At 38.1% G+C, this 17449-nt stretch overlaps 1 protein-coding gene across 9 annotated transcripts in view; it reads left to right on the forward strand.

Moving 5' to 3' along the window:
• The window catches only part of STAU1 (staufen double-stranded RNA binding protein 1), a 78349-nt gene that overhangs the window by 32671 nt on the left and 28229 nt on the right, over window positions 1–17449 (forward strand). For 2 of the 9 annotated variants that reach the window (XM_079784876.1, XM_079784883.1), the window contains exons 2-5: window positions 526–650; window positions 3585–3741; window positions 7055–7193; window positions 8090–8255. In XM_079784876.1, coding sequence (XP_079641002.1) covers window positions 537–650; window positions 3585–3741; window positions 7055–7193; window positions 8090–8255 — 576 coding nt within the window. In that variant the 5' untranslated portion in view covers window positions 526–536. Of the gene's footprint in view, window positions 1–525; window positions 651–3584; window positions 3742–6995; window positions 7194–8089; window positions 8256–17449 lie in introns of those variants that run through there. The other 7 variants (XM_079784878.1, XM_079784879.1, XM_079784882.1 and 4 more) reach the window with 6 other exon arrangements.

Here is a 17449-nt window from a genome sequence, read left to right on the forward strand (position 1 = left end):
TAATATAATTTTCAAAAATAGCTAAGGTCTGAGGATGGCAGCCTCTGGAGATCAGACTTAGGGGACACCCTGGAATGAGAAGTTAAGTGTGTGGAAAATGACAGTTATTGTTTGAGAAATGGTGTTGGCATGTTGCGTGTTGTGAAATTACGATTAGAATACAGCTGACAGCTGTTGCCGTAACCAGTATATGTCTGCTCAGAAGACCTCCATGTTACTCTCTTGGTTAGTTGTAATAGCAGTGCTTCATCTGATTTCAGATCTTGCTTGCCTGCCATGGTTTAGTTATTCCCCTGACTTCTTACTCTCTTTCTTTTGAAGACACCCTCTCCCAGGTGAGCTGGACTCAACTGGTTCAGAAAAGTTCCCAGCTGTCTTCAGGCACGTGCCCCCACTGTGGTTTGCAGTTTTGCATTACTGCCGCTCTAAATCCTCAGACCTTTAGTTTGTTTTCCCTCTTTTTCATATCCATAGGAGAGCAGCAGTCTATGTACTTGACTTCAATGCTCTTACGTTATTTTTCAGTTCCTTCTAGCATGGCACACCCCAAAGAGAAAACCCCAATGTGTCTTGTGAATGAGTTAGCCCGTTTCAACAAGATTCAGCCTGAGTATAAGCTTTTGCGTGAGCAAGGTCCAGCTCACTGTAAGGTAAATATTGTTCATACTGCTTGTGCATTTATAACCCACCAGGAATGTTTTCTCTCTTTTTTTATACTGTTGCGAGTGGTGCTGTGATTCAAAATACGTATTTTCAAACTACTGTGGTTGTCTTAAAGAGATTGAAAAGATACAGATTTTGGCAAGTTGATTCTTTTTTCATCCTTGTAGAATGGGTCAAATAAAAGATATACTTCTGTTTAGAACATTTTGCTTTTAAAGCTCCAATTAGTATATTCTCAACCACCTGCAAATGATTTCCTGTGAGTTTTCCAGGCTCTCGGCCATCCTGGCTACGGCCTACCTCTGGCTTCTTTCCTGCTTATTTACAAGAGTACCTTAGACTGGGCAGGGAGAGGGGTGAACTGAAAATCAGTTTTGCCACTTATTAGCCATCAGGTAAAAAGTTTGAAGATGAGAGGTAGGAATCGGTCTCAAAGTGAGTATTTTTGGATTGTCTCTGGTGTCAGTTATCCTTGTCATTCCCCTTATCTTAGAGAATGAAAAATGACTGTAATGTAAATGTTTACTATTTGTTCAGGAATTCAGTTTTTTAAGCTTGTTTAATATTCTTGCTAATGCAGATCTTGGAACTTAAATGTTTGCATATCTAGCTTTATCTGTTGCCAGTGTAGTATGAAAGGATATAGTATGAGAAGTTACAGTATGAGAGATAAGGAATTCAGCCTCCTGTTTCTGATCCTAGTTTTAATGAATTGTCTCTTTATGTCTCATTTTTGTTGACATGCAAACCTGGAGCCTTAAATAATAACAAGTTTTCTTTTCATTTGACTAAAAGTAACACCAACCACTATCATAATTAGGAACCATAGCATAGGTTAGGTAAATGGCCTTTGGAGTCAGACAGAATTGGGTTTGAATCCTAGCTTCTTACTAGTTTTGTGAACTTGAGCAAGTTACTACTTTTTTTGAACCTCAGTTTCCTCATCTGTAAAATGGGAATAATAATACCTACCAAATAGGTCTATTGTAAAAACTAAATGAGAGAATATGATAAAAGTATGGAGCACAATGCCTGGCACTTAGTAAATGCTTGAGAAATGGTAGCTATTATTATTTAAAAATTATGCATTTAAGAAAAACAGATTTTCCACTCACATGAAGCTAGTTTTAACATTATTCTAAAGCATATTTTGAAAAGTTACTTTCAGCAGGCAATTAGTCATTTTCTATAACTGTTCTGTTTCTTCTACAGGATTTTTTTTTTTTTTTTTTTTTGCAGACGTTAACTTTGAGATTCCCTTTATTTACTATTTTGATATTTTTAAAATATGTACTTTCTTACTTGAACTTTGATACTCTTAAGTAATTTGGCTGTGTGGTCAATCTATAACTGCACTTTTTTTAAACTTACAACTCATTCAAAGAGGAAGAGTTATTCCCTCCTAGTTGACTGTTATAATATTTAAAAAGTCAGAGGTCTGGTGTACACTTAATTTTATAAAAACTAAGATTCTAACTCGCAACCACCCTCCACACAGAAGGCAACAGAGTGACAACAGCACTGGATGAGTAAGGTTCTGGTGAAAGGCAAAACTGTTAATGGAATTAACGCTTAATTTTGTTTTTTAGCATTTCCCCATCAGTGCCTTTCCATGAAAGAATCACGATCATGACCCAGGGCTTGCACAGCATTGCAGGCTTCTGCTCAGACTCCACAGGCCAGCCAGGGGTTTGTGTTCATGCTATTGGTGCTTAAATAACTAACCTTGTGAAATGCAGCATAAATCCAGGAAGCCCCATGTTTCAAGGGGGATGAAGGAGTCTTTCATTTTTCCCCTTTAGTGGAAGCTGTGCACTGAGGGAATCCTAAAGTTAAGACCTATAAGAAAAATCAGCTATGAAGGCAAGTCGCCCCCCTCCCTTTATGCACCATACTGAAATGACCTAGACATACTGAAGTCAACATTTCTCATATAAATTATTTTAAATGAAATAAAGTTATATTCAGTGATAAAATCAGGAGAATAAAGCTCCAAAGTAGTGAGTCTCACTTTTGAGTGCATCATGATCACTTTGGAACTCATTTAAATTAGACATGTTCAGTTGTCCCTCATGTTATTAATTGGAAATCTCTCGGGGTGTGTATTTTACCATGCTTCTTAGGTTATTCTGCAGTTGCACACCAAAATTAATGAATCACAGTGCTCGGATGGGTCATCATTTCTGACAGTATTAACTCAATACTGATAGCATTGACATAACCTAATTTTAAGAGTGGAGTGCAGTTACCTTTATACTTAAAAAAGAGGCCATTTGTTGAGAACGAAATTAGCTGTTTTGTATGCCTCCTTAAAATTGAATTCGGAAACATTTTTTTAGCTCTGCTTGTTGTAGATCTGATTTTCTTCGAGAAAGTGGAGGCAGTGTCTGAATAGTGCAATCTTAGGAAAGTGAAAGGCAGCATTTTAGAACCTGGCTGACATTCCCAAATTTATTCAAGTTTTGTCCTACTGGGGTTGTGTTTTCAGGCAAGAGTCCACAAACACATTACAACATCAAAACAAATACCTTAATTTTATATGAGTTGCTGTAATGTATCTAAATCAAGTTTGCTAAATTTCTTCCATGAGAAGTAATTGGAAGACAATATCTATTTGGATGATTTCCAAATAATGTATCTAATATTTTAATATATAAGAAAACATTTTACAATGTCTGTACGTACCCCCATCTTTTAAAGCATAGTTTTTTTCATGGAGTGCTATTTTATATATATATATGGAAAGATATATATATATATCTTTTTGTGTTTATAAAAACCAAAAAAGGTGGTGATGAGATAAATTACCAATATAATGACCAGGCCTTTTAAACAATGACATAAAATATATTCAAGGTCCAAATGACATTACAACTAATAGCAGGTTTCATGAATTGAGAGCTCACAATTTTCATTTGTAGGTGTTTACAGTACAGCTAACACTTGGAGATCAGCGCTGGGAAGCTGAAGGAACTAGTATTAAAAAAGCCCAACACACAGCTGCTGCCAAAGCTTTGGAAGGAACAAAATTTCCTAAACCCATAGTCCGCCCTTTTCGTAGCGAAGGAAGGAATCCAGGTATTATGCATGAGCCAAGACAGGTTCCTTTCAAAAGTATGTCTAGAGGTACCCATTTAGTATGTATATGAATTATTTCTTAACTAACTTGTTGAATTTTGAAAGCACAGATTCTGCACTACCAGTGGCAAATGCTTATCCCAACTCTAAAGCAGTGGTTTCCAATCTCTGGTCCCTCCATTCCTGACGGTCTGGAGAAGCATTCATGGGAGGTGGGGTTGTCACCAAATAATTACTAAAATTTCAGAAAAGCTAAGTGAAAATACATTTTCCTCCTTGATAAGTTTGTACAGATTGCCACGAATGTAGGTTTTAGTTAGAATCACTTCAACTCAGTGTGCTGATAGTGATTATAACATGTTGATCAGAAACCCTGATTATCAGTTATATGTCTCCTGATCTTTAAAAAGAATGAGAAAATAAATACAAATCAGTAGATAATATCTCTTCAAACAAGGAAACCAAGTGAGAAAAATACTAATAAAGAAGAGTGTCTGCTGAAAGGTTGGGAACCCCTGACCTGGCGGCTGTGGGAGGAATGGCTATTTTAGCAGTTACCCTTGAAGTACATGAAGTTATCCTAGGCCTTTTGTATGCAGGAATGATCCTGGAAGACTTTAGTCCACTTTTCTCATTGCTTTTGATTTCTTTGTGGTATTGTGTCTTTAAATTCATTCTCTTCTGCAGATAAATGTGATGGGTCAGAGTTGATCTCAAAATGATTCAAGTTATATTTAATATGCAACTGTATGAATTAAGTAAAATGTAATTCTGATGTTAGGTAGAAATGAGTTGGTTATTCATGTGACCCTCTGATTTTCCAAATCCAGAAATATTCTTACAAATTTGATTCATGCACTAAATTTAGTCAGACCAGTTATAGTACAGAATCAGGACATTTTTGTTTTCCTCTATATAATACCCAAAAGAAGCATTTTAAAGTGGCTTTTTGTGTGCATTTAAACTGAACTTTGCCATTGCTAGTGTTATTCTGTGTTTGATATGTAAGAGTTTTTAAATGTGATTGTGCACTGACACTAATGTTTCCAAGTTGTGGGTGTTTGTTTTTTTTTTGAAGAGTTATGAATTGGATGAACTTAGAAAAAAATTGGAAAATGAATAGTGTGTATTTTCTGAAGTTGATAATTCTGAGGTAACCCAAGATATATTTGCTCCTGTTGTATGTAAAAATAACTCATTTTCCTAACAAGTATAGCCACATGATTGATTCGCCAAATCCCATTATAAATAGTGAGAATGGAAATATCTGTGGTTCTCATCTAACTTCACCAGATAGAATTTACTTGTCTTCTCAGTGTTTCTATACCTGCCTTTATTACACATGGTGTTGTAGTTCTTTGAGTGTATTTTGTTTTCTTTTAGCTCCTCTGGGGCAAGAATGTGTCCTTCAAGCTTAGCACAGTCCTTTGCATCCAGTTAGTACTTAATAAATGCATTGTTCTATAAAATAGTATGTATAAACATACTTCTAAGTGTAAGCCAATAACCCAGTAAATCAGTACAACCAAAGTTATATCAGGCCTGGCCGGCCTGGCTTAGTGGTTGAGCATCGATTTACGAATCAGGAGGTCACAGTTCAATTCCCTGTTAGGGAACATCCCCGGTTTGCGGGCTCGATCCCTAGTGTGGGGCATGCAGGAGACAGCCGATCAATGATTCTCTCTCACCATTGATATTTCTATCTCCCTCTCCCTCTCCCTCTCCCTCTCCCTCTCCCTCTCCCTCTCCCTCTCCCTCTCCCTCTCCCTCTCCCTCTCCCTCTCCCTCTCCCTCTCCCTCTCCCTCTCCCTCTCCCTCTCCCTCTCCCTCTCCCTCTCCCTCTCCCTCTCCAAAATTAATAAAAATATATTTTAAAAATAAAAGTTATATTGGTTAAATGTTCCCAAACAATAAAATGATTTGGGCAGTCACCTAAGATTTTTTCCCCTCATCTGAGGATATGTTTTGTTTTTGTTAACCTTCACCCGAGGATATTTTTTCCATTGCTTTTCAGAGAGAGTGGAAGGGAGGAAGTTGGGCGGGGAGGGGGGGGGGGTAAGAGAGAGAGAAATTGATGAGAGAGAGAGATTGACTCGTTGCCTCCCACACACTCCCAACTACCTGGGGCATGGAGCAAACCTGCAACGCAGGTATGTACCCTTGACCGGGAATTGAACCAAGACCCTTCAGTGTGCAGACCTATGCTCTAACCACTGAGAACACTGGCCAGGGCTCAGGGATATATTTCTATTGATTTTATTTATTACTTTTAAAATATGGTTTTTAAATTGATTTCAGAGAGGAAGGGAGAGGGAAGGATAGAAACATCAATGGTGAGAGAGAATCATGATTGGCTGCCTCCAGCAAGCCCCCCCCCCCCACTGGGGATTGAGCCCGCAACCCCTGGGAATCGAACTGTGACCTACTGGTTCATAGGTTGATGCTCAACCACTGAGCCATGCCAGTCAGGCTTTATTAAGAGAGAGAGAGAGAGAGGGAGGAAGGAGAGAGAGGAGAGAGGAGAGGAGAGGGAGGGGAAGAGGAAGAGGAAGAGAGAAAGAGAAAGAGAAAGAGAAATATTAATGTGAGGGAGAAACATCGATCGGTTGCCTCCTGTATGTGCCCCAACTGGGAATAGAACCCGTAACCTTTATTGGTGTACAGGACGATGCTTCAAGCAACTGAGACACCCCGCTAGGGCTTACCTAGGATTTTCTAAAATATGTTTTTATTGATTTCAGAGAGAGGGATAGAAACATCAATGTTGAGAGAGAATCATTGATCGGCTTCCTCCTACATGCCCCCTACTAGGGATCAAGCCCGCAACCCAGGCATGTACCCTGACCGGGAATTGAACCATGGCCTCCTGGTTCATGGGCGATGCTCAACCACTGATCCATACCAGCTGGGGTCATCTGGGATTTTTTAATCATGGAAGTTATATTTTTGACAACTGAAATATGTGGCTTTCACTGATAACATGTTGTGTTAAATTGTCGCTCCCTCTAATAGCCCTTAGAGCAGCAGTTGCTATCCAGTGGTCCATGGACCACTGGTGGTCCGTGAGGTGTGAAAGGTTGGCGACCGCGGCCTTAGAGTACATTTTGTGTCTTTAACTGTGTATTAATATCTAGAGATCACAGCAGATTCTTGGATTTCCTGACCTGATGCCTACCAGTGAAGTACTTAGACTCTTTCATGAACTGTATCATGAATTCAATTAATAGAAAGCATGCTATTCTTTTTTATTTTAGTGACTATCATTCTCGTGAAAGAAAAAAGAAAAAGTTCTTGTGTTAATTCTGTGTTGCAGACAGCATAACCCCTACTGTAGAGCTAAATGCACTGTGCATGAAACTTGGAAAAAAACCAATGTATAAGCCTGTTGACCCTTATTCTCGGATGCAATCCACCTATAACTACAACATGAGAGGAGGTGCTTATCCCCCAAGGTATGTATGTGTTTTAAATACAGGTGAAAATTTATCTGATCTTTCACACAGAATAATGAAATCTATACATTATGGGGCTCATGATAATTTGGTCATCTTTGGCCTGCCAGATGTTGAAGTCAGTCTTCATTGTGTTGGTATCTTGGGAATGCATCTTGATGCTCTTTTGTCTTCTGTCATTGGAAAGGGCCTGAGCATGTTCCTCACCGTGTGCCCCCAAGCAGTTTGGTTAAAGATCACCCTTGTAACTGCTTTGTGTAACTGAGTCACTTTTTATCATGATTCCCGCAGTACTGGGAATCTCAGCATTCAGTGATTACCTGATTATTATTTGGTGGGTACTTTTTGACATTTGAACTTCTGTGCTTTTTAAATAGCCTTGGCGTATAGGTATAGTACAATACTCATTCAAACTGAAAATGCCATAAGACATTAGTGGATAGAGAGATGATTAAAATTGGAAGTCTTCATTTCCCTGCCCTACTTGGGGGGAATCAGAACCATTTTAAAAATACAAACTCTGAAGTTTGTAATCCGGCCTCTCCCAGGCTACAGGCTTTTGGGATTTCCAGAAATGAGGGTCCTTTTGAAAAGACTTCTGTTTAAAAATTCCCAGCCTTTTGGAGACATGCAAGTAAGACTCTCAGATATGAGAAAGTAGAGCAAGTTACGTTTTCTGATTCAGCAAAGCTTATTCACTTTAGATTTTGTAAATACTGTGAGACAGTTTTAGTCCTGAATAAATTTGCCCTGCATATATGATGAGGAGTCCTCATTGGCAAGCAAACACTAATGCAATTAAGACCCATAATGAAGGAAGTACCTGCAATTTTCCAGAGAATGTATGGGTGATTTATCCATCTGAGACTAATTTCCCTCACCCCTTTTATTTTTAGGTACTTTTACCCATTTCCAGTACCACCCTTACTTTATCAAGTTGAACTCTCTGTGGGAGGACAGCAATTTAATGGGAAAGGAAAGACAAGACAAGCTGCAAAACACGATGCTGCTGCAAAAGCTCTGAGAATCCTGCAGAATGAGCCCCCGCCTGAGAGGCTGGAGGTAAGGAGAGAGCAGAGTTGAAACTCCTTGACGCTTTGGGCTGAGCAAGAGGGTGGTATGAAAAATTCACCTCAAGTTGCTTTTTTTAAGAAGATACATTGAGAGCTGTCCATACTTTTTGTTGCTTGATAGCTTGAGATTTTGTGCCCTGGTAGCTTTCTTGCCTATTTTCTCTCTTTAAAAACATTTCTTAACAAGGAAGTCAAATGCATAGTTTTGGGTGAACATGTTAGAAAGAATGTGACTCAGTTAAGTTGTGAAGAACATGCATGAATGAATTCTTTGGTGCTAAAGATTATGCTTGTCAGAATCTGTGATTTACGGTACCAGGTTAGAGAATTTTCTGAAGCCATTTTTGACCAGCCACTCTTTATTATATTCAAGTACCAGTTCTCTATTGCTGCATAACAAACTATCTTAAAACTTAGTGGCTTAAACACCTATGGGCATTTATTTTGCTCACGAATCTGCAGGTTAGGCGGAGTTTGGCAGGGAGAGTTTATCTGTTCCTCATAGCTTTGGCTGAGGCAGCTCTGCAGGGGCTGGAGAATCCTTCACATGACTGGTAAGTTATTGCTGGCTGTTGTCTAGGAACTAAGTGAGGGCTTGGGTTCGGAGACCTCAGTTCCTCTCTTAATTAACTGTGCAAAAACTGCTTACACATCTTCACGGTATGGTGTCTTAGTTCTAAGAGTGAATATCATAGAAGACGGAATAGAAACAATTACCAGTTTGTTTAGCATCGTTTCTGCCCTATTCTACAGGTCAAGCAGGCACAGACTCTAGATTCAAGAGGAGGAGATAGAGAATCATACCTAAAAAAATTTTTTTTAATTTAAAAAATTATTTTTATTGATTTCAGAGAGGAAGGGAGAGAGAGAGCTAGAAACATCAATGATGAAAGAATTATTTATCTCGCTGCCACCCACATGTCCCCCACGGGGGATTGAGCCCGCATGTGTTATGAATTGTGACCTGGTTCATATGTTTACGCTCACACTGGCCAGACGAGAATCATACTTTTTTAAAAATTCAGGTAAAATTCACATAATATAAATTGACAATTTAAATCATTTTAAGCCTACAGTTCAGTGGCTTTTAGTACATTTCACAGTGTTGAGAACCCTACTTTTGGATGAGAGGAGTATCAGAGAACTTGGGCCATGTTTTAAAACTAACACAATAGAAAAAGTATTTTAACTCTTTGTGACTAAATAGTAATATGGGACTTAGGAAATCAGCGACTCATGCCACTGTGAGGGGTCAGAACCTTAGTAAATATCTCTGGTAAGGCATAGTCTTACCTTCCTAGGTCCAGAAGAAACTCACTGGGTAGAAAACATTGAGATTTCATGATGTTCAATCACAGCATGAAATACCACCTAAAAATATCCCTGGGAAGCATTGGATTTTTCCTGTTCAAGAAACAGGTTCACAGAGAAAAACATCTTGCATAGAACATTGGTCTAAATGTGTGATGATAGGTATGACCCTTGGCAGGGTGCTTGCTGTGCTTTATTGTGTTCAGTTGCCCCCCTCCTTCCCACACAGGGGAAGGAGGAGTTCTTTTTGTTTTGTTACAGCTTATCTCCATCTTCCAATGTAATTACACATTTTAACAGAGATGATCTGTTTCCAGGGTCCACTGGAACCAAATAAAAGAGAATGGACTGTAACTTACAAGAGGAGGATTTGATGAGGTTAAAAGGATGAGCTTCTCAGTGATGAGATTTGGTAAAACACCAAAGCTAGTGTAATTTGAGTCATGTTGGAGACTTCATTTTTTGACTTGACTTTGATGCTAATCTAATTGGAGTCAGATGGAACAGGTATTTCTTGGTTCCTTCTAGCCAGCAGTTGTTGAAAGATCGCTGAATACTGTTTGCTTCAGAATCATTTGGAATTTTTTTTTTTAACCCCTTGGCCCAACCTATATGATTCTAATACAGTAGGTCTAGGGTGAGACCCAGAGGTTTGTCTTTTGCTTTTTTTAATGTGCTCTTGGAGTAATTGTAAAGTATGGTCAGGGTTCAGGAACCGCAAGTCCTAAGTATTATCAGTGTTTTCCAGGCCATTTCCCCCCTTGGAAGTACTCAGTTTATTGTCAGAAAGGGAAAGTGCCTGCCGTCAGTTACTAGAGCAGTGGTGCTTGGCTCAGGCCTGTGGGCAGAGCTGTAGGAGACATGCTCTTTTGGGCTCATCTCATGTCTGTGAGGAGCTTTGCCAAGAGTAAGGTTCAAATCTACTTGTGCCCTTTGTTTCCTCTTCTTTGCCCCTTCTCTAGTTGTGATTAGCTGAGGTAGAGACAGTGACCTTCAAGAAATGGCTCAGAGACTGGCCTTAACTAGTGCTTCAGAAATGAGAAGTAAAAAGGATAAAACTTTTTCTTTGAAGTAGTAAATGAAACACTTGGCCTACCACCTAAACAAGCTGCCCCTGATTTACCAGGTGCCCTGGTAGATGGGTAGTGGGGGGTAAAGAGAGATATTTTAAAAAGGAAACTTGAGTTTTTTAAAATAAGTAATGCATATGAACTATACACATTCTTTAATTCAAAAAAAGAAAAACAAATGACTTATAAATTTACCACTTGTAGATAATCATAAACATATTGGTGATGTCAGTGTATATACAAGTAAATACACGCACCTACCAATTTTCCAAAAATGGGATGATGTGCTGGCCGATGTTGCACCGAGATTGAGCCCATGATCCAGGAGGTCACAGTTCAATTCCAGGTCAGGGCACATGCCCAGGTTGCGGGAGGGGGCGTGCAGGAGGCAGCTGATTGATGATTCTATCTCTCATTGATGTTTCTATCTCTCCCTCTCTCTGAAATCAATAAACCATATTTAAATAAAAAAGGGATATTGTACAGTAACCACCTTTTTTCACTGATGTGCTTATCATGAATATCATGCCACTTAATTCCATGGAGGACTCAGATTCAACGTGTATCTAAGCACCTTTTTAAAAAATCCTCATTTATTTTGAAATCCTCACCTGAGTACATTTTTTCCATTGCTTTTCAGATAGGGAGGGAGGGAAGGAAGGAAGAGAAAGAGAGACAGAGACAGAGACACACACAGACAGACAGACATCAACTGGTTGCCTCTTGCACTTGCCCCAACCAGGAGTGGGGAAGTGAAGCTGCAACCCAGGTACGGTATGTGTCCTTGACTGTGCCTTAGACCAGGAATCAAACCTGCAACCCTTTGGTATGTGGGCAGATGCTCTAACCACTGAGCAAAACCAGTGAAGTCTCTAAGCACCTTTTAATAGTTCCATTGTGTGCACATACCAGTTTATTTTTTTTCAACAGAGGCAAGGTTATTTAGGTTATTTGCAGTTTTTTCTGTTACAAAATACGTTGTCTAGAACATTGTTGTAGTTAAATCTTTATGTATGTCTTTGGCTATTTTTGTGAGCCACAGTCCTAGAAGTGGAATTTCAGGTCATGTATGTGACTAGGATCCCCACCAGAAACATGGTACCATTTTAGTCCTCTCCCAACAGGGCGTGAGCAGCCTGTTTGCCCACAGCCTACCAGCATTGGAAGTTGTCATTTTAAACAAATTGTCCTTTGTGCTATAGAAAGTTTTGGAACGTGATTGTGTGGTGAATCAGTTTATCTTCTCTAGAACATAGCCACTAAAGGCAGTAGTTTCTGTCTACAAGGCTGGGATAGTCTGGTTCCTTGAGAACAGGCTTTGTGCTGGGACCCTCCCCCTGTGGAACTTAGTTGAATGGAGTTAACAGACCTTAACATTAGTATCAAAAAGTGCAGTGAGTGCTAGAATGGAAAAACAGCATGTATTGAAAGCATAAAATGTCTTGTTTAGAGTGGAGTAATGGTGGAATATTCAGAGAAGTTCTCTCTGAGGAAGTCATTAAAGCTGAGACTAAGGATGAGCAAAAGAGCAGGGCAGGAAGTACCTTCCCAGCCAAGGGAGCAGCCCATCATGCAAAGATCGGGAAAGCATTTTTATTTTAAATCTAAGGCTTGTGCTAATAAAGGATTTAAGTGTCTAAGCTGTTAGGAGTAAAATGGTCATAGCTACAGTATCAGTAATAGGGAAAAACAGGAGCTAGCCTAAATGGGGCTAGCCATTTCCATTACTAAGAAAATGGCTATATGTATACATTTATCAAAGGGAGAACCAGAGTGTGGTAAATCTGTATACATGGGCATGAAAGGAGGCTCATAATCTATTAAATGGAGGGACTCAAGATCAGAGCTGTTATTATGCATGTAGTGTGATCCTAATTGTGTTTAGGTAAACAAAAAAGCCATGTGTGTGTGAGCACAGTTTCTGTCCTGACGGTTGTATCAAACTTTAAAGTTTTTTCTTGGTGGTAGTGGTAAACGACAAACTTTTAAGAGGTTGTACTGTTTGAAGTTTCTTCCTGGTCTTGACTCCTTATCTTCATTTGGACCAGGGATATATTTAGGTAGAACTAAAACTAAAACCGGAGACTAATCCTCATTACATGATCAGGGTCCATTGAACTCAGTTTTTATTTTTGAGCTTTATTTCCAAGCTCTGTAAGGATTTACACTGCATGACTTTTATTCTTTTTTAGATGTCTTACAAAGAAAAGAGAAAATAATACATATTTATTCTATCTTACAATGATTATGTAGGTCCATGAACCTTTTTATAAATCTTTACAGTATGGAATTTTAATTCTTCTAGTTTTTAAACATTTTTGCTGTTTGTCATCCTACATATCATTTCAGTACTATTCATCATATATTCCCAAATATGCTAAGCAAGACTAAAATAATAAGAAAATGGAAGAATGATGAAATCTCTAGGTAGATGATATAATAGTAAAGTAATTGTCATTATTACATCATCCTTTAATGTTCTTATTGCATTGCCTAATGTATTGCATTGTCTTTTAAGAAGATACAAAAGAAGACTAGAGATGCCATCTTTTTACTCTACTTTTAGCATTCATTGAACCCAGGTGAGAATTCAGAATTTTTCTTTTTCCATCCTTACTGGCAAAGAGAAGAAAATTGACAGAGGAAGACAAATTATTATTAGACAAATCAGAAAATAAATGCAAAGAGACAGATAGCAGCATTCTAGACTCTAATTGCGATGGTGAGATTGTTTAAGTAAAATCTCAAATTGTGACTCTTCAGAAGATACCTTAGATAAGTTTTCCCATACTCAAGAATCGGCGAATGAATAATATATTCCTATGGTGTATGAAAAGGAAACGTGTATTCTCTTTTAGTCATTCAGCAAGAAGAACTTATCACACAATATTTTCCAACATAAACCTGGACCATCCAGCTTTGATTTTTTTTTTTTTAAGTATGTATGACAACATCCTTTGATCCTTTATGACATTTGGGCACCAGAATTTCTTAACACTTATTGTCCACAAAATAAGTGAACAAATGTAAGAGAGTACATACAAAGATGCTTGGAAGGAAATAGATGATAACAGCAATGAAAAAAACACACCATTAGATTGATCCTTCTTTGGGGTTATTAAATCTAAAAATGAAAGCATTTTTTTAGTTATGGAACAAAGAAGATGGTTGTTCTCCCGTCAACAAAGTTATGAGTTGGTTTCAAGAGTGTGTTTTGACAGTACCAGTACAAGAAGAATCAGAGTTGTGATAAGCTAGAACCTATTGGAGATGGATTTAAAATCTGGCATCATTACAAGTGGGCTTTGCTCTAGATTCAGGTTTGCCAGCTGATGAGCAGTTGGTTGTATAAAAGGACCTTGCTCATTTCAAGTACATATGCCTTCCAAACTACAAACCTGGGATAAAAACTTGGGTTTGCTATTTTGAATTCTTTTTGGAATGATTTTTGTTATCCTTTATTTTGTATTATTTGTAAAATGACTTGAAATATAGAAAAATAAAAAGGGTCTATTGGAGCCAGATGGTAAATGGTGATAACTATTTTTTCCTGGCATAATGAGGGTTAAGCATGGTTCAGAGTGTTTTTTTCTTTTCTTAATGTTGCCTAGATTTTATTGCTGAACCATACACTATGGGATTGATGTTAACAGTAATTCCCACTTCAAGAAGGTAAGACTAAGGGCCTACTACACTTTCCCCATCTTACTGAGAATGGTATTTGTGGATTTGTTTTGAGTCATTTGCTGCTTCCCCATTGCAACATTTTGTGCAATTTAGATAAAATCAAAATTATGTAAAAGGGCAACATAATCTCACTTCCAAATAAATGTATATCTTTGTTTCCTCTTTTGCATTTTTATTTTACTGGCTGCTTTGTCCCTATTGAAATTCCCTTGGAAGCAATGGCTTAGAGTAGTGAATCTCAACTCTGGTTGCTAGTAAAGTCACCTGGGGACTTTAAAAACGAACAAACAAATACTGTAAATAAAATGTATATTCAAGCCCTACCTACAAAAATTTGAATTTATTTGTTTGGATGGGGCTCCGACAGCTGTCTTTGTAAAGCTCCAAAGTGATTCTAATATTACTGTGGTTGAGAGCCACTAGCTTAGAGTTTAGATTTAGCAGTAGACTACTGTTTTCTATCACACCTATGTGGAACTTCAATATATAAAAAAAAGAAAAGTAACATTTCATTAGTGTAAACTTAAAAGTTTGAACTTTATAATATTTATTAAGACAATCAGTTAAAACAATTTATATGATTTTTTACACTACAGAATTTTATATATATTGTTTTCATCTGTTAAAAAAGCACATATGGCTGGGAAAGATAGTCTTAATTTTAGAATAGTGGTTAACTCTGCCTTGGAAAGGAGAATGAGAAGGGCTTCATTATGTTCCTTATAAAAAAAAACTTAATGTCAATAGTACTTAATGTTCACACTTGTTAAATCCAGCACAGTTGCCTGTTACATTGTTTGTACTTTCCTTTCCCGTATGTTTGAAATAGGTTATAATTAAAAATAAAAGTTAAAATTAATTGGACTGGTAATAATGAACAAAAACATTGAAAATTGGGCACAAGCATGGCAATTGATGTCTTATATCAGCCTCACCACCTAGTTTATTTCCAACTTTTGTTCTGGTTGCACATAAGGAGAACATACTCATTGATACAGTTACTTAGCATGAGAGTTTATCATTTTTTTAAAAAGTTAATTTATTTTTAAAAATTTCTGGATACTCTTCAAATAAATAGCTGTCAAAAATTCTTTTGTGCACAAAAGTGGGTTAACCTGTTAGCACAAGTTAATGTGCTGACAGACTTCTGTGTGTTAATACTTGGTGTGAAACATACTTTTCGCTGCTTTAAAAACATTAAGATAAAATATACATTAACATAAAGGTTGCCATTTTGACCATTTTTTAAGTGTACTGTTCTTTGGCATTAAATATATTCTCAATGTTGTGCAACTATCACCACTAGTCATTTACAGAACTTTTTCATCATTCCACATAGAAACTCTGTACCTGTTAAACAGTAACTCCTCCTGTCTCGTCCCCATTCCCTGATAACCTCTATTCTTCTGTCTCTATGCACTTGCCTGTTCTAGATACATCATCTAAATAGATAAATTTATCTTTTGTGTTTGGCTTATTTCATTTATCATAATGTTTCAAAGGTATCATAATGTTTTCATCCATGGTGTAGCATGTTTCAAGATTTAATTCCTTTTTAAGGCTGAATAATATTGCATTGTATGACTATGCCACATTTTGCTTATCCATTCATCTATTGATGGATGTTTGAGTGTTCACCTTTTAGTGATTGTGAATAATGTTGCTAATAGGTATCTGTTTGAGTCCCTACTTTAAATTCTTTTGAGTATAGAGCTAGAAGTGGAATTGCTGGATCATATTGGAAATCTGTGTTTTAACTTTTTGAGAAACCACCAAACTTTTCCACAGAGGCTGCACCATTTTACATTCTCACCAGCAACATAGAAGGGTTCCAATTTCTCCACATCCCTGTCAACACTTTCTATTTTCTGTGGCCATTCTTATGGGAGTAAAGTGGTATCTCATTGTGGTTTTGATTTGCATTTCCCTAGTGATGTTGAGCATTATTTCACATGCTTTTTGGCCATTATATCTTCTTTAGAGACATGTCTATTCAAAGCCTTTCCTATATTTGAGTTGGGTTGTTTGTTGTTGAGTTTTGTCAGAGTTCTTTTCTGGATATCAGTTTTTTATCAGATATATTTTCTCCCATTCTGTAGGTTGTCTTTATTCTGTTGATGGTGTCCTTTAATGCACGAAAGTTTTTTAATTTTTATGATATTCAATTTATTTGTTTCTTTTGTTACCCATGCTTTTGGTGTTACATCCAAGAAGTCATGCCAAACCCAGTGTCATGAAACTTTCCCCGATGTTTTCTTTTAAGAATTTTATTATAATTTTTGCTCTTATGTTTAGGTCTTTGATCCATCTTGAGTTAATTTTTGTATATGATGTAAGGTAAGGGTCCAACTTCATTTTTTTGCGTGTGAATATCTAGTTTTCCCAGCACCATTTGTTGAACATACTTAACTTTAAAATACAGTATTATTTTTCTTTTTAGTTTAAAACCAATTTAACAAATAAATGTCAACCCAAACCTCTGTGAAACCTACGCCTTTTAAGGTACCTTGCTTGAAGATTTCTGGCTTTAAGGATTCACTTATAAAAAGGCAGGCCTTCTTTCTCCTGAGGGTTTAAACAACAGGAATAAAAGTGTGTTTAGCTTAATAAACCACCAGAAATACTATGCAACTAGTTTTGACCAGGCAGAGAGTGACATGAAACCAGATTGGAAAAACATTAGAAGGTAGAGAAAGCATTATAAATAGTATCTGGGGTAAACTTATTTGTACAGTATTATATTCTTGACTAGAGGCCCAGTGCATGATTGAATCATGCACGTGTAGGGTCCCCTACACACTTTCGCTTTTCGCGGTGGAGCTGGGTGCCTGTCCTCTGGTGCTGGAGCAGACAGGCACCCAGCTCCCCCACTTTTGATGGTCCGCGGCCGCTGAGGGGGGCTACCCTGCTGTTGAGAGGCGCAGGGGGCGGGAGTCCCGCCCCCTGCGCCTCTCAACGGCCGCTGAGGGGGGCTGCCGCGGACACCTGGCTACCCTGCCGTTGAGAGGCGCAACTGGGTGTCCGCGGCAGGCCCCCTCAGCGGCCGCGGATCTGGCCGTTGAGAGGCACAGGGGGCGGGAGTCCCGCCCCCTGCGCCTCTCAACAGCAGGGTAGC

The sequence above is a fragment of the Cnephaeus nilssonii genome (genome assembly GCF_951640355.1).
Source record: "Cnephaeus nilssonii genome assembly, chromosome: 11".
Taxonomy (NCBI): Eukaryota; Metazoa; Chordata; class Mammalia; order Chiroptera; family Vespertilionidae; genus Cnephaeus; species Cnephaeus nilssonii.